Source organism: Macaca mulatta, chromosome X (genome assembly GCF_049350105.2).
Source record: "Macaca mulatta isolate MMU2019108-1 chromosome X, T2T-MMU8v2.0, whole genome shotgun sequence".
In the NCBI taxonomy this organism is placed as follows: Eukaryota; Metazoa; Chordata; class Mammalia; order Primates; family Cercopithecidae; genus Macaca; species Macaca mulatta.
The window spans coordinates 125,252,719-125,277,317 of record NC_133426.1 but is presented as its reverse complement, the minus strand read 5'-3'; the positions used below and the strand labels follow the sequence as shown (position 1 = coordinate 125,277,317).

At 40.4% G+C, this 24,599-nt stretch overlaps 1 protein-coding gene and 1 long non-coding RNA gene across 5 annotated transcripts in view; both read right to left on the bottom strand.

The window, feature by feature from the left end:
- Positions 1-13,766: 13,766 nt before the first annotated feature.
- On the bottom strand, positions 13,767-18,216 carry LOC144338801 (uncharacterized). The gene is made up of 2 exons (XR_013413174.1): positions 18,074-18,216; positions 13,767-16,264 (listed from the first exon to the last, which is right to left on the bottom strand). It is a non-coding gene; the product is annotated as an uncharacterized LOC144338801 (long non-coding RNA).
- An 837-nt stretch (positions 18,217-19,053) lies between these two features.
- The window catches only part of IL13RA1 (interleukin 13 receptor subunit alpha 1), a 65,402-nt gene continuing 59,856 nt past the window's right edge, over positions 19,054-24,599 (bottom strand). For all 4 annotated transcript variants that reach the window (XR_013413173.1, XM_077989512.1, XM_015128077.3 and 1 more), the window contains one exon: positions 19,054-21,834. Coding sequence is in view for 3 of the 4 variants with exons in the window: in XM_077989512.1 (XP_077845638.1) it covers positions 21,742-21,834 (93 nt within the window). In the remaining variant the exon portion in view is untranslated. The remainder of the gene's footprint in view (positions 21,835-24,599) is intronic.

Here is a 24,599-nt window from a genome sequence, read left to right as displayed (position 1 = left end):
GGGGGAGAAAGGAAAAGGGAGTGACTGCTAATAGGTACAGGGTTTCTTTCTGTGGTGATGATAATGTTCTAAAATTGATTGTGATGATGGTCATATAACTGAATATATTTAAAAACCATTGAATTGTACACTTTCAAAGGATGAATTTTAAAGATGCGCACTATATCACAATAAAGATTTTTTTTTTTTTTAAATTTACGGGCCGGTCGCGGTGGCTCATGCCTGTAATCCCAGCACTTTGGGAGGCCGAGGTGGGCGGATCACGAGGTCAGGAGATCAAGACCATCCTGGCTAACACAGTGAAACCTCGTCTTTACTAAAACTACAAAAAATTAGCTGGGCGTGGTGGCGGGCGCCTGTAGTCCCAGCTACTCGGGAGGCTGAGGCAGAAGAATGGCGTGAACCCAGGAGGCGGAGCTTGCAGTGAGCTGAGATTGCGCCACTGCACTCCAGCCTGGGCCACAAAGTGAGACTCCGTCTCAAAAAAAAAAAAAAAAAAAAATTACGGTGTGGATCCATTTATATAAAGTTCAAACAAAGGTGAGACTAAACTATATTGCTTAAATGTGCATACAGAGATTATCGAAAACTAAAAGAAAGTATAGTACTATTCCTATAAAAGTCAGACTAGTGGTTCCGCCTGGGGATGAGAGAAGAGCTTTGATTAAAAAGAGAACCACAGAGGGCTTCTGTGGCATCCTAGTGTTTTATTTCTGATTTTTCTTGGTGGTTACATGGGTATTTCTTTTCTAACGATTTGTCAAAATCTACATACATGTTTTATGCACATTTCTGTATATCTGTTTTATTTTCAATAAACTGTTAAAATTAAACTCATTCACCTGAGTGTATGTGGACTACACTGAATTGTTAAAATATTGGACTGAGCCAGGCTATCAATTCCAGATATTTCAACAAAAGGGTTCCTAAATTAAGTGTCCCTAAGATTAAAAGAGAGAATAGGAGTGGAGAGAGTGTTGGGTAGAGGAGAAGGAAGATTTGACTTTCCTAAAAGACGTACTTCTTTGGTTCCTGTGCAAAGCACTAAAGATAGGGAATTAGTGATAAAGCATGCAGGCTCTACAGCCAAACCAAATAGGTTCTGCATCTACCACTTAATTTTTAGTTTCATAATCCTTCTGGGCCTCAGTTTCCATATCTGTAAGTGGAGATTATAATAGCATCTAGCTAAAATGTTACTGTGCATATTAAAGAAGATTATCCTTGTAATACCTTGTGAATTTTTTTTTTAGATAAGGGACCTCACTGTTGCCCAGGCTGAAGTGTAGTGGCCATTCACTGTACTCATCATAGCGCACTGTGGCCTCCAACTCCTGGCCTCAAGCGATCCTCTCACCTTAGCTTCCCGAGTAGCTGGAACTATAGGTGCCTACCACCACACCCAGCTGAGTATGTTTTTTGACATGTAAGTGCTCTATAACTGGCATCTGTTATTATTTCTTCCTAAAGCGCGTTATGAGATGCATTAATTCTGAGTCCCTGTTGTATGTCTGTTATTGTCCTATTTTCCATTTATTGTAGATACAGTACATGAAAATATTACAATTGCATTTTTTTTTTTTGAGACAGGGTCTCACTCTGTTGCCCAGACTGGAGTGCAGTGGCGTGATCTCAGCTCACTGCAACCTCCGTCTCCCAGGCTCAAGCAATTCTCCTGCCTCAGTCTCCGGACTAGCTGGGATTACAGGCATGCACCACTACCACCTGGCTAATTTTTGTATTTTTAGTAGAGATGGGGTTTCACCATGTTGGCCAGGCTGGTCTTAAACTCCTGACCTCAAATGATCCACCCCGCTTGGCCTCCTAAAGTGCTAGGATTACAGGCATGGTATGTGTAATAGAAACACACTCAGAGAGGTTAAGTAAGAAGCCTAGAGTCACACAGCTTTAAGAGGTGGAATAATGTTTTGAAAACAGATCCATCTAATTCCAAAGCCTTTGCACTTTCCATGTTTTCTTGGAGTTGAATGTAACCATTGTTCAGTGGGGAAATCAAAGAGTTTTTAACCAAATACTGTTTTATTAAGCTATTTATATGACTTAATAGGAGAAAACATGTCCAAAAGCCTGAGTGCTTTGTGTACTGGGAAAGTTTATATAGTGCCAATGTACCATTTCAGAGCAGACCTAAATCTCTCGCGTTCCCTAAATAACACCTGGTAAAGAGATGTTCCTAGAAGTTGCTTAAGTTGCAATGATCTGGCAGGTTTTAAAGTCTGGCCAAACCTAAGGAATATAGCAGTAGGATTTCCAGGTCACAGGAAGTGTATTACCAACAGGAGAGCACATGCCACCAAATCTGAGGGAGTGCAGAGTCAAACTCCTAATGGGGAACCTGGCATCCAAAACTGTTTTTTGTCAATTCCTCTAATTCTGCACCAGGTATCTGAACACAGGAGAGCGTCCTCCCAGAGCACCACCATAGAGGGGCTCAGCAAACAGTCCAACCAATTCTGCATAGCTGCAACACCTCAGAAAATGTAGTCCAGCCTGCTGGTCTGGATTGACTGAGATGACTGAGACCCAAGTAGCCCTTTGGGAAATCATGGTAAAATCATGGTGCTGGATGTTTCAGAAATCCTTGGTGACTGATCAACTGGACTGCTGTGGCAGAGACAAGATCTAGAGAAAGTGGGGGAGGAGGGTGGGGTCCAGAGGCAGAAGTCAGGCTGGAAAGCCCTGGGGGCCCACTGGCAAGAGGGAGACTGGCAAGAAGTAGATCAGGATGGTGGCCATTCTGAATGTGTGTGTGGTGAAGGGAGCACTAAACTACAGTCTGGGGGCCTGGGCTCTGTCACTCTTGAGCTAATTAATTAACCTCTGGATATATCCATTCCCCCACCCATAAAATGGAAATAATAATAGTACCTATCTCATTGGATTATCGTGAGGAACAGATGAAATCATTGACATGAAAGCACTGTGAAAACTCTCAAGGTATATAGAAATATGAAGCTAAGTGTTTACTTGTTTTGTTTACTTGTGTAGCCCCAGCACCTGGGACAGTGTCTGTCATATAGCAAGCACTCAATAAACATTCATTGAATGAATAATATTGCACTAGAGTTCGAGTACTGACTGTTTAGCATACTAGATGATCATGACAAGCAAAACTATGAGATGGGCGAAAGTGAGTTCTTGGCCGGCTGCAGTGGCTCATGCCTGTAATCCCAACACTTTGGGAGGCCAAGGTGCCAGGGTTGTTTGAGTCTGGGAGATCAAGGCCAGCCTGAGAAACATAGGGAGATCCAATTTCTATAAATAATAAAAAATTAGCCAGGCATGGTGATGTAGACCTGTGGTCCCAGCTACTCGAGAGGCTGAGGTGGGAGGATCATTTGAGCCCAGGAAGTGGAGGCTGCAGTGAGCCGAGATCATATCACTGCTCTCCAGCCTGGACAACAGAGCAAGATCCCATCTCAAAAAAAAAAAAAAGAAAGAAAAAAAAGAAAGTTCTTTCATTCTTCCATTTGGAGCCCTGTCCCCTGTCCCTTGACAGTGCCCTGGAGATATTAAATATCCAGCATCCTCAGCCGCCTCATTCTTCTTCACCCAGCCCACCTTGGTATCACTGATGAAAAGAATGATAGCTGCCATTTGTTGGAGGCATATTATGTTCTAAGTGTTAGGCTTCACATGCACATTCTCAGCTTGATCTTCAAATCCACCCCCACATTTAATGGCTATTTTTCTTGGGGAAAAAATACATGCTGATGACTCTAAAGAATCGGTTTTCTCATCTAGGTTGCAAGGCAAATCCTGTTACAGAAACTGGCATGATTCCTGTTGGAGTTTTTGTTCCCAGGACTCATCTGGGCTCAACTGAGGCCCAGGCTTGAAATTGTGTGGCAACGGACCCAACTGCCATAGCCATGCCATCAGGCATAGCTGTGATCGATGGGGGACAAGGGTCTCAATCTGCATGAAGGCACCAAGGCTCTGCTATCCTCTTTCACAACTACATGGCTAGGAAACAGCAGCTGTCATTCAAGCCCAGGCAATCTCTCTTCAATACTTTGTGACATTTAAGGAAGCAGATGGAACGACTTGACAAATGGAACGGCTTGTCCAAAGCTGCTCACCTGGGCTTAGAAATCCTTCCCCTCCGTCAAGAGATTTTTCATAAAGGAATGCTAATCTCTTTGGCACACTGCCCTTTGCACCCCTACAACCTTAAATGCTGGGGCCACTTAGTAGGTTCAGAACATTGTGGCAGGCTCTCTTATACCACCCCACCCTCCCTGATTCTTACTTCATAGCCCTATCAGAGTTAGAAATAATGCAATTACTTGTAGAATAATTTGATTACCTTTGGACTCCACCAAGTGCCCCTGAATTCCATGAGAGCCAGGTAGAATTGACTTTCTTCTCCACCACTTCCATAGTGCCCAGCTCTGGGCATAGTACAAAGCAAGTGCTCAATCAATATTTATCAAAGCATAAATGAATGAGTGAAGAGCAAACAAATGAGTGAGATAGAAAAGTAGAATAGAATAAATGTAATTGCTCTCAAACCTTTGAAGAGCTGTTCTATGAAAGAGAGAGGATTTTTATTATCTTTTCTCTCTTTTTTTTTTTTTTTTTTTTTTTTTTTTTTTTTGAGAAAGAGTCTCACTCTGTCGCTCAGGCTGGAGTGCAGTGGCACCATCTTGGCTCACTGAAACCTCTGCCTCCAGGGTTCAAGCGATTCTCCTGCCTCAGCCTCCCGAGTAGCTGGGACTACGGGTGTGCACCACCACACCTGGCTAATTTTTATATTTTTAGTAGAGATGGGGTTTAGCTGTGTTGGCCAGGCTGGTCTCAAACTCCTGGCCTCAAGCGATCCACCCGCCCCAGCCTCCCAAAGTACTGGGATTACAGGCGTGAGCCACCATGCCCAGCCCAAGATTTTTATTAACTTTTTATTTAGAAATAATTTTAAAATGGCCGGGCGCGGTGGCTCAAGCCTGTAATCCCAGCACTTTGGGAGGCCAAGACGGGCGGATCACGAGGTCAGGAGATCGAGACCATCCTGGAGAACACAGTGAAACCCCGTCTCTACTAAAAAATACAAAAAACTAGCCGGGCGAGGTGGCGGGCGCCTGTAGTCCCAGCTACTCGGGAGGCTGAGGGAGGAGAATGGCGTGAACCTGGGAGGCGGAGCTTGCAGTGAGCTGAGATCCGGCCACTGCACTCCAGCCTGGGCGGCAGAGCGAGACTCCGTCTCAAAAAAAAAAAAAAAAAAAAAAAAAAAAACTAGCCGGGCGAGGTGGCGGGCGCCTGTAGTCCCAGCTACTCGGGAGGCTGAGGCAGGAGAATGGCGTAAACCCGGGAGGCGGAGCTTGCAGTGAGCTGAGATCCGGCCACTGCACTCCAGCCTGGGCGACAGAGCCAGACTCCATCTCAAAAAAAAAAAAAAAAAAAAAAGAAATAATTTAAAAATTACAGAAGAGTTGTAAAAGCAGAACAAATAATTCCCATATACCATCTATGCAGATCCCACCAATTTTAAACATTTTGGCATTTGTTTTTATTAGTCTCTCTTATTACTTACATATTAATGTTCTTTTTTTTAGGAACTATTTGCAGGCAGGTCACAAGCATCATGCCACTTTACTCCCTAATGCTTCAATGCATATTTCCCAGGGACACGGACATTCTTATAGAAGACCATTACCAAAATTAGGACACTTAATAGTGATGCAATATTGTAATCTATGTCCTTACTCCATTTTGCCAATTTTGAGTGAGGATTTTTTTGTTGTTGTTGTTCTGTTTGGTTCTCCAGGGCAGAAGGAAGATTAATGGGAAGATACATGACAAAAATGATTTTTCACTCTGGAAGTTGAAGATAGATCCAGAAAATTAGAACTATCAATAAATAAAATGGCCTTTCTCCAAAAATAGGCACTCCCTGTTGCTGCAAGGATTTAGGCAGAGACTAGATGATTACCTGTTAGGAATGAGGGAGGGGAGATCTCTTCTGAATATGAACTACAGAATAAGCTTTTGTGTGTACTTCTGCAAGCCAGGTGAATTATATGCTATGTACTGGGCTTGATTCTCTTTTTTTTCACTTATCATTTCTCATGTCAGGGCCGGTCCTTGGGTAGCTGAAGTAACCAACCATGGCATGAGGTTGAAGCAACCTCAACGTTCCATCAGCCTGGAAATATTTTCCCCTGACATCTTCCACAAACAGGTCGGCCCTGGAATAATAATATTAACATGTATTATGCACTTACAATGGGCTGGGCAATGGTGTAAGTGCTTTGTAAGTGTCAACTCATTAAGTCTCCAAAAGCCATAAGATATAGCTATTACTATACTACAATACCTATTTTACCGATGAGGCGTCTGAAGCTCAGGTGGGTTTTTGGTACCTTGATTTGGTTCAGGTCTGATGTGTTAAAAGATTTAAGAAATAATGATCAAGTTGTTCAAATAAGTGTATATGGAGATTTTTACAAAGCAGTTAGGCTGGGCACAGCAGCTCACGCCTGTAATCCTAGCAATTTGGGAGCCTGAGGCAGGCAGATCACTTGACCCCAGGAGTTCAAGACCAGTCTGGACAACAATGTTGAAATCCTGTATCTACTAAAAATACACACAAAAAAATTTAGTGGGTGTGGTGGTGAACACCTGTAGTCCCAGCTCCTCAGGAGGTTGAGGTGTGAGGATTGCTTCAGCCCAGGAATTGAAGGCTGCAGTGAGCTGTGATCGTGTCACTGCACCCTAGCCTGAGCAGCAGAGCAATATCGTGTCTCAAAAAATAAAAAATCGGTTCAATTATTTAAATGAAAAATAAAAAGGAAAGAAATAAACCAAATGATAGTATTTCAAGACTTCAAGAACATTAGTATTTCTTTGTTTATACCTATTCCTATTTTCATTAGGGCAGTCTAATTTGGAGGAGTTTTAGGGGGGTTTCTTTATTTCTACATTTCCTGATTTTCTAGTTGTTGTTGTAATTGATATTTTTAGACATGTTTTCACTGTAGTTGACATGCTAACTCAGAATGAAAGATTTTCCCAGAGACTGTCTTATGTAAAGCAATTGAATCTCCCTGCTGTATTGTCATTGTAGAAGACAGAGGAACAAGGAGGATGGCCCCTTTCCCAGCCTTATGGGTTTCATAGTTTTCAGAACAGTTAATTTCTGGCTAATTCCTACCAATCCTTAAAATTTCAGCTTAAATGTCACATCCTCAGAAAAGTTTTTGCTACCCTGCAAGGCTAGGTCAGAATCCCCTGTTACCTGTTCTCACAGCCTCATCAACCTTTTCTTCATCTCACCTCACTACATCTCACTGCATCATTGACCTTTCCTTCATAGCAATTATCACATTTAAAATGATTGTTTTCTGTCTTTACAGTTAGACTGTAATACAGGTTTCTGAGGGGCCCCATCTATTTTTGCTCCCTAATGTATCCTAGTACCTGACACACCATGGCCACTCAATAAATGTTTGCTGAATGAAAAATGAGTAAATGAAGATCCAGTTCCACTTGGGAAAAAGATGTTAGCAAAAGACAACATGGAAGAGTAAATTGTGCCCCTGGAGGCAAAAATGCAGTATTCTAGTATCAAAGGTCAGAACCAGGCAGTGACGAAGTCAAAATGAGGGGATTTGGGAGATCCGGCAGAGGGTGGTTCAGGCAAGAACTTTGGTCAGTTGCTAGAGTACGGTAGCAGCAGCAGCATGGAGGATCTCAATTCAGTGCTAGGATGCTGTAGCTGACTGAAAGTAGTCTGCTTTCAGGGGTTCAGCCCTTCTGGAAATATGCTACAGAACATGTGCACCCATTGTTTCCTTCACTGGGGACAGAGAAGTAGAACTAGGCTGAAAAGAATTTAAGGAAGAACTATAAAAGGCTTTTGAGAGGAAGGGTCTTGGTGGTTCCAAAATAATGTCCTCTCTCACTAAGTGGCTTTCACAAGCTGCCATTACAATTTCTACACGCAGCCCCCAGATGGCAGCAGTGTGTTACTCTTGGGCTGCCAAGTTCCTGATGAAGGCTCCGCTTTGACATCTAACCCACCATCCCATGACTGCCCCCAGAGCTAGCTTAGATTTGGGTTGTCCTCACACTGTGCTGAGAGGGCTTGCAATGTGTCTTATTTTGGGAATGACCTCATTGGTCTTTCCCTGGCAGCTGGCTCCCATAACCCTGACTCTTGAAGCTGCGCTCCTCTCATTGCCATCCATGAGTGTCCCCAACCCTGTAGGAAATCATAACCTAATGGTTCCTTCTAGCATACTACAGTGAACATGTCCAAAATGAAATTCGTATTTCTCATCTACTCCCCATTCCCCACCCAAACTTCTGCTTCTCTATAACATTTTGAGCATCTCCCTCCCATTCATGGAGTCCTGGTGAGTCCACCTCTAAACTACTTCAAATCTGTGCCCTCCTCTCCTGTTTGCCAGGCACGGAGCAGATCCTCTCCACCTCTTGCCTAATCCCTAGGTCATCTGCTTATCTCTGTCATCTTTCTATCACAATCCATCCTTCCACTCTGCTCAAAGTCCTTCTGAGGACAGGGATGCCCCCCTTTTGTTAATCTCTTCAGATCCTACTCTTGCTTTAATGTGCAGACCAACTAGCACTGCCCTCAAAAAACTTTTCTGGGTATCCTCCCAACCCTGACACCCCCATCATTTTCTCCACTGCCTATATACAGCACTTTAGTTGGACCTCCTTTCATAATTCTAATTGCTAATATTCTGCCTTGTTAATAATCCATTATTTATATACATGAATATGTCACTCTAGCCCTTAGCCAAGGTGGCAACCATGTGGCACAAGTACATCAACACCCCCCCCCCCAACCAGTACCCAACAAGAGACATCACTAATAGATCTTAGCCATCTTCCCACTGAGCCCAAACCCAATCTCAAGATCCTTCTGGAAACAGTATTCCAGAAGAACCGATCCACAAAATGAAACAAATTTGCCATGCCTGTGCTGGACTATCAGCAATAATAGGACAGAAAGTATGCACTGCACCTGTAGTCCCAGCTACTTGGCAGGCAAGAGGATCACTTGAGCCTAGGAGTTTGAGACTAGCCTGGGCAAAATAGTGAGACACCATCTCAATTTTTTAAAAAAGAAAAGAAAGCATGCCCTATTCTTCTTTGAATCTACTACAGCATCTTGTACAGGATCTACACTAATCAAAAGCCTTCTTGAATGAATTAATAAAAGCACAAAGTGGAATAGAGTAGACATTGATAATAGGAATGCTGCTCCCAGACTCCATGTTTCAATACTGCTGATATGAATATGGGTGTGTAAATATCCCAAGACCCTGCTTTTAATGCTTTTGCATAAATACCCAGAAGTGGGATTGCTGAGTCATATGGTAGATCTATTTCTTTTTCTTTTTCTTTTTTTTTTCTTTTTTTTGAGACGGAGTTTCATTCTTGTTGCCCAGGCTGGAGTGCAATGGCGCAATCTCAGCTCACCACAACCTCCACCTCCCAGGTTCAAGCGATTCTCCTGCCTCAGCCTCTCGAGTAGCTGGGATTACAGGCACCCGCCACCACGCCTGGCTAATTTTTGTATTTTTAGTAGAGACAGGGTTTCTCCATGTTGGTCAGGCTGGTCTAGAACTCCTGACTTCAGTTGATCCGCCCACCTTGGCCTCCCAAAGTGCTGGCACTACAGGCATGAGCCACCGCACATGGCCCAGGTAGATCTTTTTGAGGAACTACCATTCTGTTTTCCATGGCTGTTGCACCATTTCACAATCCCACAAATAGCACACAAGGATTCTCATTTCCCCACATCCCCACCAACACTTTTTATTTTATGGGTTTTTTTAATAGTGGCCATCCTAATGAGTGTGAGGTGATGTTCATTCACTTTTGTTGCTAAGTAGTATTCCACGATGTGACTATAACAAAAATTGTTCACTCATTCACCTACTCATTGATGGATATCTGAGTTTTTCTAGTTTTTGTAAATTATGAATAAAACCATTATAAACATTTCTGTAAAGGTTGTTGTGTGAACATACGTTTTTATTTTTCTGGGATAGATGCCCAAAAGTACAATTGCTGGGCCATGTGATAGCTGCATGCTTTGTTTTTAAACAAACTGCCACTCTTTCTCAGAGTAGCAGTTTAAGAAATATATGAGTGATACAATTTCTTTGCATCCTTACTATTATTGAGGTGTTGTCATTATTTTTATTTTAGACATTCTGAGAGGTCTGTAGTAATGTTACCAAAACATCAGGAGTTCCATCTAGGTCCTGTTTCTCACTGTGCAGAAAGGCAAACACTGAGACAATGAGTATTGCCAAGGAAGAAGGCTTTAATCAGGTGCAGCAGCCAAGGAGATGAGAGATCAGTCTCAAATCCATCTCCCCGACCAACTAAAATTAGGTGTTTGTATAGCAGGGAAGATGTGAAACCATGTGTGGGAAAACAGGAATTAGGGAGGGATAAGGAAGAAGAGTTGGTCAACAGGAAGCAGTTGGTTCATCAGCCAATCAAGATGGGTCAGGGATCTGGCTTCTCACTGTCCAGATGTGGTGATTTGGTGATTTTCAGATCCTTGATACTATCTGGGAGGCCTGATGGCGTATTTCCTGAGAAAGGAACTCAGGTAAGACAAATGTAACATTCTCAAGTTTTAAGACTGGAAGGATCAATTTCTATGTTTATTCAAAGAGATCAGAAACATCAGCTCTGTGGGACAATTGGGTTGGTTTCATAGTCACATGGTTTGTATATTTCCCAGTGGTATTCAAGGCAGCAACTTATGGAAAACTGCATGATCAAGTGTAAACTCAGCAGATTTACAAAGCACACACTTGACCACAGCTAATTTTTCTCAACCTAACATTCAGACCCATAAGCCTATTTTTCCACCCTGCTTTAAAATTTTGAGTGCATTTTAAAATATCAAAAAAGGATTGCCCCATATTGGCCTTAATTAATCCATGCTGAAGTAATCTCTTTTAGTATCACATTTCCAATTTGTTTATATTGGTCCTTATCACGTGGGAAAAAATTATACAACACAGATATGCTCTGTACTACCATTTGCAAAAACATTCCATAGACATATTAGAAGTTGGCATTTGTGTGTGTGTGTGTGTATGCATAGCTGGTTTGTTTGTTTTTTTTTTTTCTATTTTAAGGAAGACTATGTCTTGGTTGTGTGAGAACTTCTAAGCTTCAAGGCCAAACTTGAGTTTTCACTTCTTTCACAGATGTCTGACTACACTTAATAAAGAATTTCCAGAATTCGCTGGACACCGTGGTTGACGCCTGTAGTCCCAGCATTTTGGGAGGCTGATGCGGGTAGATCACTTGAGGTCAGGAGTTCGAGACCAGCCTGGCTAACGTGGTGAAACCCCATCTCTACTAAAAATACAAAAATTAGCCAGGCATGGTGGTGGGCGCCTGTAATCCCAGCTACTTGAGAGGCTGAGGCAGGAGAATTGCTTGAACCCGGGAGGCAGAGGTTGCAGTGAGCTGAGATCACACTATTGCATTCCAGCCTGGGCAACAAGAGCAAAACTCCAAAAAAAAAAAAAAGAAAGAAAAAAGAAAAGAAACGAGAGAGGAAGGAAGGAAGGAAGGAAGGAAGGAAGGAAGGAAGGAAGGAAGGAAGGAAAAGAGAAAACAAGAAGAATTTCCAGAATCCAATGGGATGCTAAACAAATTTTTAGTCAAAGCAATCTGGAAGGGAAAAAGAGCTACTTTGTGGCAGCAGGGCTGTATTCATTCCTAAATGTCAATGTAGTATGATTTTAAAGGCCAAACAATCATTTGTTCCCAAATTCTCACCCCTGTATATCACAAAGCATCATTATTTAAAAAACTACCACGAGCCTTATTGGATCCTGATTCAAGGAAATTGTAGGAAAAAAAAAAAAGACTTATGAGACAATTGGGGAAATGTAAACACTGACTAGATAATTGAGAATATTAAGCAATTCTCATTTAGTTTTGAAGTGTGATAATGGTATTGTAGTTTTTTAAAATAAAGAGGGTCCTTAGTTTGTAGAGATATATACTAAAGTATTTACCGATGAAATGATATGATGTCTGGGACTTGCTTAAAAATAATTCATTGTGTAGGAAGTAGGGAATGGGTGGTGGTATAGATGAAATAAGATTGACCATTTTGATAATTGTCGAAGCTAGTTGACGGGTATATGATCATTCACTGTAACAGATTCCTTACTTCTACATGTTTGAACTTTCCCATAATAAAATATTTTTTTAAATCCACCATAAAAATGGTAGCATGGTTTGGGGATATTGTAATATCCCCTTGTAATATTAATTTTATCCAGAAATAGTAACCCACAAACTTCTTAGCCCTCCTTGGCTACATTAGCAAAGATGAATTGATCAAACATCTTAGGAGGAGGCAGAGGCCACAAGGAACAGGAAATGAGGCAGGACAAGTCTGAAAAGAGTTAAGAAAAGCTTGGAACATGGACTCTTGCCAGAGTGGACAAGCTGTTGCCAACCACTGAACGAAAGGGTTTGGAAGTGTAGCAGCTGGAGAGAGGATGCTAAAAGAAAGTAGTAGATTTATTAGGGGGAAGGTGTCTTGTATATGCATGTTGGTGGGGGATAGTAGGGTGGAGCTTGAATGCTCAAGGCTGTAAAACAAACTCACCCCTTGATTAGAGCTATCTTTGCCTCCCTTTGGAAACATCATGAAAATAAGACATGTAGAACTGATTCTTAATCCAATTCTCAAGTCAAACAATAACTCAGAATAATTTTCTGATTTTTCCCCCATTTTCAAATCTGCAAGTCTTAGGTCAGCTGCTTTTCTATACCTGTTTCCATTATTTTCCCAAAACAATCAAAAGTTACCATTTTATTGATTGCGAATGTTAGACCTAAAGGAGCCCCTGTAGATCACTTACTCTTTTTTTTCCACAGGTGAGCAAACTGAAGCTCAGAGAAAGAAACTCGTCCTGCATCATACAGTATGTAGGTAGCACAGTGCTGGCACATGGTAGATACTCAATAAATATCTGTTGAATCCAGGGTTGATACATACCTACCAAGTAATTATAGCCAGCATCTGACCTGATTGGTTGGTGCCCATATCGCATAGCTTTAATATCGCCCCCAATTATACAGCTGAATGAACAAAAATAAAGTAGTAAAGCCAGATTGTTCTTGACTTGCAGACATTCTTTTTCTGTAATTCTAGTTCTAGTCTTCATGGGGCCCTAAGTGGGCAGGCAGGGCCACCTTTGGCTGCGAAGCTTAGAGCGAATTCAGGCCTCCTCTGGACTTGATGTTTGTTAATTATCCATTAGCCTCCTCAGTGCCCCCAGATACTAGCCAGCCTTATTTGGGGCCGCATGGCAGGCAGAGTGTATGGCAACCCTCACATGTTAAAGGTTTGATCTGCATTCTCATCCTGAGAAAGTAATTTGGGCTCCAAACTACCTATTTTACTGTCAGGGAGTGGATATCCAGCATTATTTTTCCATTTCTCATCTACCCCGGGGATGAGGGGAGAGTGGAAAGAAAGAAAAGAAAAAAGAAAAAAATACTTTTAAGTATTTGTAGAAGTATAAATAAGAGTTAATGTTGCTAACTGGATTTATACCATATAATTTTTTTCTAAAAGCAGTGTAATTGGAAAATGCCACGCCATTACAAATTCACTACAATGAAGGCAAATAGTATAGTATAATATGATATTGTAAACCAGGATTGTCACTTTCACATGAGAAGGGAGAAAAAATTGGTTCCAGAACAACAGTACGTGCAATCACAATTACCATTTATTAAAGTTCACTGTGCTAAGCATTTTATGTTTTATTTCATGGACACCTCACAACAACCCTATGTGGTAGGTCCTTTTATCAACATTTTACAGATGAGGACTGAGCCTCAGGTAGATCAAGTTAAGAAAATCTCCCAAAAAGCAGAACCAAAAGACAAATAGAGGGAACATGGGAGAAAAAAGATACGAAAATTACAGAATCAGTCCAGGATGTCCAATATACAACTAATAGGAATCCTAGAGATAAAGAAAATAGAAGAGAAGCTATTATGTGAGAAATAATAGAAAGCAATGTCTCAAAAATGAAGCATGAGATTTTATATTGAAAGGGCTCACAAAGTCCAGCCCAGTAAATGGAAGAAGATCCACAATATGGCATATTATTAAAATTTAAAACACCAAGAGAAAGAGGCCAAGAGAAAACCTTGCAGATAAAAGTTACATGTAGAAAATTAGAAATCAATCAGACATTTCTAAAGCAACACTAGAAGCAAGAACACATCGGAATAATGCTTTCAACATTCTCAGAGGAAATTGTTTCCAATTAGTAATTCTTCACCTAGTAAAAATTTTAAGCATATGTGAAGATTATATCTAGACAAAAAATGATTTTACTAAAATCACCTTGGCTGGGAGCAGTGGCTCATGCCTGTAATCCCAGCACTTTGGGAAGCCATAGTGGGAGGATCATTTGAGCCCAGGAGCTCAAGATCAGCTTGGGCAACATAGGGAGATCCCCATCTCTACAAAAAAATAAAAATTATAGCTGGGCATGGTGGCAAGTGCCTGTAGTCCCAGCTACTCGGAAGGCTGAGGTAGGAGAATCGCTTGAACCTGGGAGGTGGAGGTTGCAGTGAGCCGAGATCACACTACTGCACTCCAGCCTGCGTGATAAAGCGAGACCCTGTCTCAAAAAAATAATAATATAAAATGAATAAAACTTAGCCGGGCATAGTGGTATGTGCCCAGAGTCCGAGCTAATCGGGAGGCTGAGGTGAGAGGATCACTTGAGCCCGGAAGGTCGAGGCTGCAGTGAGCCATGATCATGCCACTGCACTCTAGCCTGGGCAACAGAATGAGACCCTGTCTAAAAAAAATAAAATAAAATCACCTCCCGTGCAGCCTTTCTAAGGAATTTAGTAAACGGTGTGGTCCAGCAAAACCAGGGCATAATCCAAGAAGGGGGACAACTGGGAATGCAGGAAACAGAAGCTGGAAGCGGAGGGAATTCCCAGGATGGCAGCTGGGTGCTTGGCCTAGAGAACAACCATTTCAGGATGGATCAGGAGGGCAGCAAACTCTAAAGAGGGCTGTCTCCCCCCAAAAATACATGAAACTCATGGATTACCTAATATGTTTGATCATATTGAGTGAAGTGTTATGGTTCTTCAGAAAAGTTTGGGATTGAACTCATGACAGGTACATAAAAAAACAAATCAAAGAAAGGGAGACAATATGGAAAAAAAAACAAAGAAAATATAATTAATGGTACAGTGCATAAGTTAACCACAAGCAGTATTTACATAAATATAATGCAAATATTGACTATTTTAACCAAAATATTTATATTTTTGGAAGAGAAGTGTGAGTATGTGTGCACGTGTGTGTTAAGAGGCATAAGAGCAAGCTAATTCCTCATCTTCCACAGAAGGAAGTTAGATCATTTCTAAACCTAAATAAAGATAAGAAATTGCAATATTAGGGTATTATTGAAAAGTAAAGGGTTATATACCAAAAGAAACAGGTAAAACATGTTAAATGTAGTTTAAAATAACACAAATGTATTATATCACACTTCTGTAGGTCAGCAGTCCAGCACAGCGTGGCTGCTCTCTCTGCTGAGGGTCTCACAAAGCCCAAATTATGGTGTCTGCCAGCTTGTGCTCCTATATGGAGGCTCTGGGAGAAAATCTGCATCCAGGCCCATTCAAGTTACTGGTAGTCTCCAGTTCCTTCCCACACTTCCTACATGGCCCCTTACATCCTCAAGCCAGCAACAGCACTTTGAGCCCTTTTTGTGCTTTGACTCATTCTCCCTCTTCTGCTTTCAGCTAAAGCAGCCAATTTCTCTGCTTTTAAGGGCTTGATATTGGGCTCACCCAGACAATCCAGGAAAATCTATCTTAAGGCCTGAACCACAATTACATCTGCAAAGTTCCTTTTTCCATGCAAAGTTACATAGTCACAGGTCCCAGAATTAGGGTGTTGACATCTTTTCTAGGAGCAGGAATCAGGGGTAAGGAGGAGTGGGACAGGAGACTGCTTTTTTTAAGTGATAAGCCCTATAATACTCTTTGACTTTTAAAGTATCATACATGCATATTAATACATATTTGTTAGACACAATCATGGCTGGGCCCTTGTGAAAATCCTGATTTGGGTGGACCACAGGTTTCATCCAATGTATTAATTCCTTTGTTCTTCCCACTGCATTAAAGGGCCTGCTCCTCTGGTTATTTTTGGCAGTTTCGCTCCATCCTGTAGTGAAAGTAAGAGGCATTTTCTTGATTTGTAAAACAAAAATCATCTTAGCCTTTATTGGATGTCAAAATTAATAGAGCTAAGCTAGTCCAACCTCCTCATTTTACAGATGAGAACACTGATGCCTAGAGATGCCCAGAGCCAGTGTTGATAGCAAAAATTCTCACTTTCAAATGAACTACACAACCTATGGTCACTGTTAGGAGTCATGGATGGGATTATACATCACTGTCTAACACCTTCATTTTACAGATAGGGAAACTGACCCAGACAGAGAAAGTTATCTGCCCACATTAATTTGGAACTCCTAAATGCTAATCCAGGTTTCTTTCCCCTATACAAAGTAGCCTTCCCTTAACTACCTACCTCATACTAAGCCAAATCTTATTCACTTCTAAATTACTATTACATAGCACATTGCCTAGCTCATAGATAAATGAATGCACAAATGAATCTCTTAAAAGACACTATAGGCCAGGCACAGTGGCTCACGCCTGTAATCCCAGCACTTTGGGAGGCCGAGGTGGGCGGATCACCTGAGGCTGGGAGTTCGAGACCAGCCTGACCAACATGGAGAAACCCCATCTCTACTAAAAATGCAAACATTAGCCGGGCGTGGTGGTGGTCACCTGTAGTCTCAGCTACTTGGGAGGCTGAGGCAGGAGAATCGCTTGAACCCGGGAGGCAGAGGTTGCGGTGAGCCGAGATCACACCACTGCACTCCAGCCTAGGCAACAAGAGCAAAACTCCATCTCAAAAAAAAAAAAAAAAAAAAAAAAAAAAAGACACTATAAAATGCTCACTTTGCAATTAATGATTTAAAATCAGAAATCTTCCAGTTGATAAGCAATTTGGCAAAAATGTGAAATAAGATTTTTTTTTCTTTAGGTAACTGCCTTTTGGGAACAAGTAAATATCCCACTGACTATATTATACAGGCTTTAAAGTCAGACTGACTTGTTTCCCAATTTTGTCTTAGTCTCTTACTAGATATGTGATCTTGCATACACAGCTAATCGTTCTATGTCTCAAGTTTCTTCCTCTGTAAAATGACGTTAACAACACAACCTATCTCATGTGACCAGCATAGAGATTATGTGAAATCACACATGTATCTTGGCGCATAGCAGCCACTCAGAAACTATTAATTTTCTCTTTTTGTATAATGGTCTACCCAATAAATGCTGAAAACCAGCAGTTAAATATTTTCCTGTTGCTAATGGTAAACTAAAAATGTGACCATTAGGAAAGATAGTGAAAGCCAAAGAACCTTCAGGAAGAAATCATCTTGGGGATTGATGTCAAAAATATCTAGCACATCCAAATGTCAGTAAAACTCCTCCCCTGCTTAAAGTAAAAGCATGCTAAGATTTAGCTACGGAATTTACAAGAAAAACTTTGCTTGACCCAACCATTAGGGTTTAAAACAGAGTCTCTGAAATAAATGTTCTTGTCCTCTGGCTTTTTTAAAAACTACTAATAAGCTAGTAGCATAATGTGCTTTTCATGTGAGCACAAGTTACACCTTTAAAAGAGCAAAAGTTCATGGAAACAAGGAAATGATAAATTACTCTGGAAAGCAAATGTGCTTAGATCATTCTGGCTCCTCTACCCCTGAGACAAAGTGATCATGTTTGTGGCTACAGGAATTTGTTTTCCATAGATATCATACAAATTTATGACCTCAAGGGGGTTCTCAATTTTAAATGTTTTCCATTATAACACTCAGTGATGATGTGTTAAAAATCAGAAAAGAGGTTTCTTATTTTAAAACAACAAGAACAACAACAAAACAGCTATACTTACCTGGAAACAGATTTTCAGAATCTTCCTGGATAATTCTAGATAGTTAAAGAAGTAACTTGACCAAGATCAGCACCCTCACTCTTACCCTAGGGTTTGGATTCTATAAAGATACAGGGTAATTAGCAAATGTGATCTGATTGAAAACATATTCCTTGAGCTTAACACAAATGAGGGGAAGAAAACCTCCATGACATTAAAACCATTTTGCAGTAGTTATAGAAAATATGAAACAGTATCACCAGCATTTAAAAGGACAGCTATTGAAAACTGATTTTCTTTTTTTTTTTTTTTTGAGACGGAGTCTCGCTCTGTCGCCCAGGCTGGAGTGCAGTGGCGCCATCTTGGCTCACTGCAAGCTCCACCTCCTGGGTTCACGCCATTCTCCTGCCTCAGCCTCCCGAGTAACTGGGACTACAGTCACCCGCCACTACACCCAGCTAATTTTTTTGTATTTTTAGTAGAGATGGGGTTTCACTGTGTTAGCCAGGATGGTCTGGATCTCCTGACCTCGTGATCAGCCCGCCTCGGCCTTCCAAAGTGCTGGGATTACAGGCGTGAGCCACTGCGCCCGGCCAAAAACTGGTTTTCTTAGTCTCTAATCTAACCTGCTAATCTATTACCTTGTGACTAGAGGTCCACATCATGTATATGATTAATCATATTGCACTCCACTTTAGCTTAATATTAGAAAGGACCAACCCTCCATTTCCATCAATTATCATAACTATAATTTATTGAATACTTAAGTCCCTTTAGGTGCTGCTTACAAAGGCTAAATTAATATTAAACTAAGTGTATTCATGGCCTTATCAGAAAACACAGGCACACCAGAACAGCCAGAACATCAAAGAAGCTCATGATGAATGATTATAAGATAAAATAGCTGGCTTGGAATTTTTTCATAATGTTTCTTCTTTTAACTCCCATTTTCTCTACCTCTCAGCATTTCCCCAAAATAAGACCAAAGGAAAACATTTGGGTGACATACAAAAAGACAATATTTATTTTACTCAAGCTTTCCTATAAGAAGTTAAACAGATACAATCCCTGGTTGAAGACTACCAAAAATGTTAACATTGTTTCACATATCCCTTCAGTGCCCAGATGAAGGAAAAAACTTAACTGAATGAAAGAATAAGAATTACCATCCTGACAGTGGGTTTGCTTAGGTATGTTAGGAAAAAATCCACATAGGTTAGATCTAAAATAGTAAATGAGCCTACTAGTTTCCCACGGGGGATGGGAAATCCACTGATACAGAGGCCTCCAAGAGTTCCCAAGGCCTAGGGATCACTTTTTAGTGACTGTAAAACCACCACAAGTATTCCCATAACTTCCTTTTCCCTCCCTTTTCCCTCAGCTATTTTACTGCTAAAAGAGGAGGATAGGAACAAAAGATCACTTCCCCACTCCCAGACTGCATGACTGTCAGCATCAATGTTCGTTGGGAATTTCACAGCATCCTCTTCATGGCCATCTAAATAGGATAACAGTAAAAATGGCTAGGGGGAGGCATGGGTTTTGCTTCCCAGAATTACAAAATACCTGGAAAGGAATTAATCTCATTCCTATACAGGAAAACCAAATATTCTTTCTAGAGAACAGCAGAACAAAGTAGAGCATCTACAATGGCTGTCTCCCAGCCTCAACCTGACTTCACAAGGAGGAAACAACTTTACATCTGCCGTTGTCATGAAGCCCAGCTTCCTCAGAGAAGCCAGGGCGCCATGCTTCTCCACGGCCATGGAAGCAGGCTGCCACTTGTACCCAAACCTGTAGAGAGTGAGGGTTTCTTATCTCCCCTCCCCTAGAAGCAGGAATTGCAAGTAGCATCATTGTATTAATATGATTGGTAAATGTTTGAACAGCTTGTGAAATAAAGTTCTCAAGTTCCTACCAGTAATATAAGTCTGTGTGTGAGGAGAGAAATAGAGTGGGGGAAATGCCTCTCATTTCCCATACTTCTTTAAATTTGGGGGAAGTAAGAGTAGAGGGGATATATACGGATATGTTGTGGGGATAAGTGAGAATGGAACCCAACATATGCCCCCAGAAAGCATAAACAGAGCCTTGGCTGGCTGGCTACCAATGTAAGACACAAAAGCTATTTAATTAATCATTTATGGCAGAGAAAAGAGGAATCCTGGACCCATCTTGTAAAGAAAGAGAAATAGGTTCAACTATTCTTTTTTTCTCAAGCGAATAGCAATGTTCTAAGTGAAGATACTACCTCATCTCTGTTTAGAAAATGCACAAATATCAATGCTGAAAACCCTCACATGGAAGTTACAAAATATGCAAGAATTAGTCACTGTTTCTCGGACTACTCATATTTAACCTGAGATGCTAATTATCCTCTGCTCCTCTGGGTCTCCTGAGCAGATTTACCTCCTAATTTCCAATGAAAATCAAAAGACTACAAGAAGGGAAGGGGGGAGAATGCAAAAGGGGAAATCAGTGTGGGAGCTGTGGAGGAGTTAAAAGGTCTGAAAAATGACTGGTGGAGATTAACAAAAAAAGTGGCAAGAACTGAGGAGTCCCAAATAGACTGTAAACCCCTGAAAGGGGTCTGTGCTTCACACCTGGGGGCCTAGCACAAGCCAAAGACACAGTAAATGCTACTTGAGTAGCAGAGGTGAAGAAAATACATTGTTAGAGACTTCATGGTTGAAACTCTAATACCCAAGGAGTCATTCTACCTCCACTGCCTTTGAAAGGCTTTGAAAGGTCTCGTCAAAGCAGCTGCCTCTGGTTTTTCTGTAGTTGTCATCATCATGGCCAACACTGATTTCTGGGGCTTTCAAAGCAGAGGAAAATGCTGTCGAAGGGAATGATGACTCCAGACTATTAAGAGGTTTTTTTGGTTTTGTTTGTTTGCTTTTGAGACAGAGTCTTGCTCTGTCACCCAGGCTGGAGTACAGTGGTGTGATCTCCGCTCACTGCAACCTCCACCTCCCAGGTTCAAGCAGTTCACCTGCCTCAGCCTCCTGAGTAGCTGGGATTACAGGCGCATGCCACCCGGTTAAAATTTGTACTTTTAGTAGAGACAAGGTTTCACCATTTTGGTCAGACTGGTCTCAGACTCCTGATCTCAAGTGATCCACTCGCCTCGGCCTCCCAAAATGCTGGGATTACAGGCGTGAGCCACCGCACCCAGCCCAGACTGTTAAAAGAGTTTTAATAGCCACAAACATGGTTCAATGGGATCCAAAATAATAGATATCAGATTTTATCAATTTTGTTTGCTACATGTTCTTTGTGACTCAAGTTTGACTTTAGCATTTGCACCCCAAATGAGTTCCCCTACAAATAAAATTTGTTCATGTTGACACAAAGAACACAAAGCAAGTATAGATCCCTTAGGAAGTTGTCACGACTCTTGATAAGATTAACTCTACTGCTATTATCACTTTTTGCTTTGTCCCCTAGTTTGAAGTCTGCTGACTTTTATAATTCAATGAGAATGACTCCACACTCTTCTCCAAAGCGCCCATTATTTTTAGTTTTCCGGTGCGCGATTCAACATAAAGACCTGTGGCTCTTATGAGCTGCCTGTTTTTAAATGCTGCAGTAGTTTCAGTTTCCATTTAATAAGTCCCCAGATAACAAATGGAGAATGGGAAGAATCTTCACAAGGTCACATTGAAGGTAAAAATAAATTATCTCCATCACTGAGAGGCTTTCTTCAGGTTTTCTATCAGCACTACAGAGTCGGTTTCCTCCTTGGTTTGCTTCTCATAGATGTCATACTTCTTCCAGTGCTAGAAGGGAGGAAAAAACACACACAAAATGACATTTCTAAACAGTGTTCTTTCCCTGAGTACTTAGTGCCAATGCTTATTTTTAGGTTGGTGTGCATGGAACCATAAGTGTATGATTTCCTGTTTTTTTCTTTTTTGACCTAAGAATCTTTATCTATCTGAATGATTAATGAAACAGAACAATCAGGAATTAACATTAAATGGAGGTGGGAATCATGGGATAGTTACATGATGTACAATGACTATCTCCAGAAATAAACAAATTTGGACATTTCCAACATTGGAAATAAAATCCATTAAGAAGAATAAAACGATGTCATGCCCTTCTTACTCCAATTGTTTCGCTGAGAACTTTATTACCTTTACTTTCTTAATGTCATTGTTCCAGAGACATAACAGGTTCAAAAAGTCAAGTAGCATTGAGATGAATGGCAAAACATAAGATGTTCCAAAAGTCTTACTGCAACTGAAATTGTTGAAAGACCCTATATTAAGAGCTTCATCTAACATTATTTGCTAGAACAGGAAATTACACATAAAGCACACTTATCTTGAACCCAATTCAAGCATGTCTTTTATGGTAAAAGCCAATATCCTGGTCCTTGTCTTTTTTTTTACTTTTACTTGTAAATCAGAGGAAAGGGTGAAACATGAGCTCGGTCCTCTCATCTGTAAAATAAAGTTGTTAGACTAAACCAGGGGTTAGCCAACTATGATCCACAGGCCAAATCTGGCTGAATGCTTGTATTTGTTTCTATATTGCTTTTGCTTGCATTCATGTTGTAATGGTAGAGTTGTGACACAGACTGAATGGCCTGCAAAAACAAAATCATTTACTATCTGGCCCTTTACAGAAAAAAGTCTGCCAAACCCTGCATTAGATTATGTCTAAGCTCGTTTTCTGCACAGATGTTCTTAGGAAAAGAAATAGAAAGAAGGAAAACAGAAACAAGAACTGCCTCAGGTTGTGCAATTGAAGATGGACTGCGCAAGTTAAGAGATGAGGGGATAAGTTGGGAAACGCTGCTGAAAATATGCAAATTATTCTAAATAAATTACATAACCCTGACACACCTACTGGAATGGCTAAAATTAAAAATACCGACAATTCCAAGTGCTCATAAGAACGCAGAGAAACTGGATCTCTATGTATTGTTGGTGAAAATAAGACAGTGCAGTCATTATGGAAAACAGTCCGACACTTGGTTATAAAATAACACATACACTTACCACATGACCCAGAAATCCCACTCCCAGGTTATTTACCCAAGAGAAATGAAAACATGTCACACAAAGACTTCTACATGAATGTTTATAGCATTTTCACTAGTAATAGATAAAAACTAGATAGAACTCTGATGTCCTTGAACAAGTGAATGGTTAAACTGTGTTACAACCATATTATAGAATACTGCTCAGCAATAAAAGGAAATGAACTACTGACACACACCACAATGTGGATGTCTCTTAAACGCATTATGCTGAGTAAAAGAAGCCAAACTCAAAAAGCTATGTACTGTGTGATTTCATTTATAGGTCATCTTGCAAGACTTTAGGGACAGAAAACTGATCAGTGTTTGCAAGGGTCTATGATTAACAGAGGGGGTTGACTGCAAAGGACCACAAGAGAACTTTTAGGAGATGATGGAAATATTCTATATTTTTATTGGAGCAGTGATTACAAAATTGCATATATTTGCTAACATTCTTCTAACTGAACACTCAAAAAAGAGTAACTTTTACTGTAAATTACACGTCAAACTTGATTTTAAAACGTGAAATATACAGATTTCTAATAAAAACAATCTGAAAAAAATTACATAACCTTGAAAAAATGGCTTATTTAATAAATGACACTAAGACAACTGGGTAATATAAGCATTTGAAAACAATGCTAAACCCTACCTCATAGCCTACATGAATAAATCCCTGATGGATTAAAGATCTCAATATAAAAAAACAAAATCAAATAAGTACTAGAAAAATATGTAGAGGAACAACTATATAAATCTAAGGTGGAAAGGGCTCTTTACACCTAAAACTACAGGAAGATTTGACTGCATAAAAAAAGAAAACCCTTTTGTACATCATTAATTACCCTAAATACAACACAAAGGAAAACATGGATAAGAAGCCAAAGGGTTAATATCTAATATGTAAAGAACTTTACAAACCACCAAAAGATGAATACAACAAGGAAAAATGGACATGGAACAAGAATTTCACAAAAGAATTAATTCAAGCCAATGAACTTGGGAAAAAGTACAAAACCTGACTATAAAATTAAGACGCTCTTTTCTCATTTATTAACTTGGCAAGAATTTTAAAATTAGATAACATCATATTGGCAAAAGTATGGTCAAACAACCAGTCGAACATACTGCTGGTAGGTACATGAACTGGCACAACTTAGTTGTAATCTATGCTTCTTATGAAAAAATTTAAGTTTGTGTATTTTAATGTCCCAGTTTCCTTAACACAAAGGAATCATACTCTCCATATGTAACCTGGGTGTTTCACCTAACAGTGTATGCTATATATTTTTATACATCAGTAAAATTATCTACCTCATTTTAACCTCTACGTAATATTTCATTGCACGAATGCACCGTAACTTATTTAGCCAGTTTCCTTAATGGGAATTTAATCTGTACAATCTTTCTGGATGACAATTTGTCAATACAGGTAGAGCATCCCTTATCCAAAATGCTTGGGACCAGAAGTATTTCAGTTTTTGGAATATTTGCACTATATACTTACTGGCT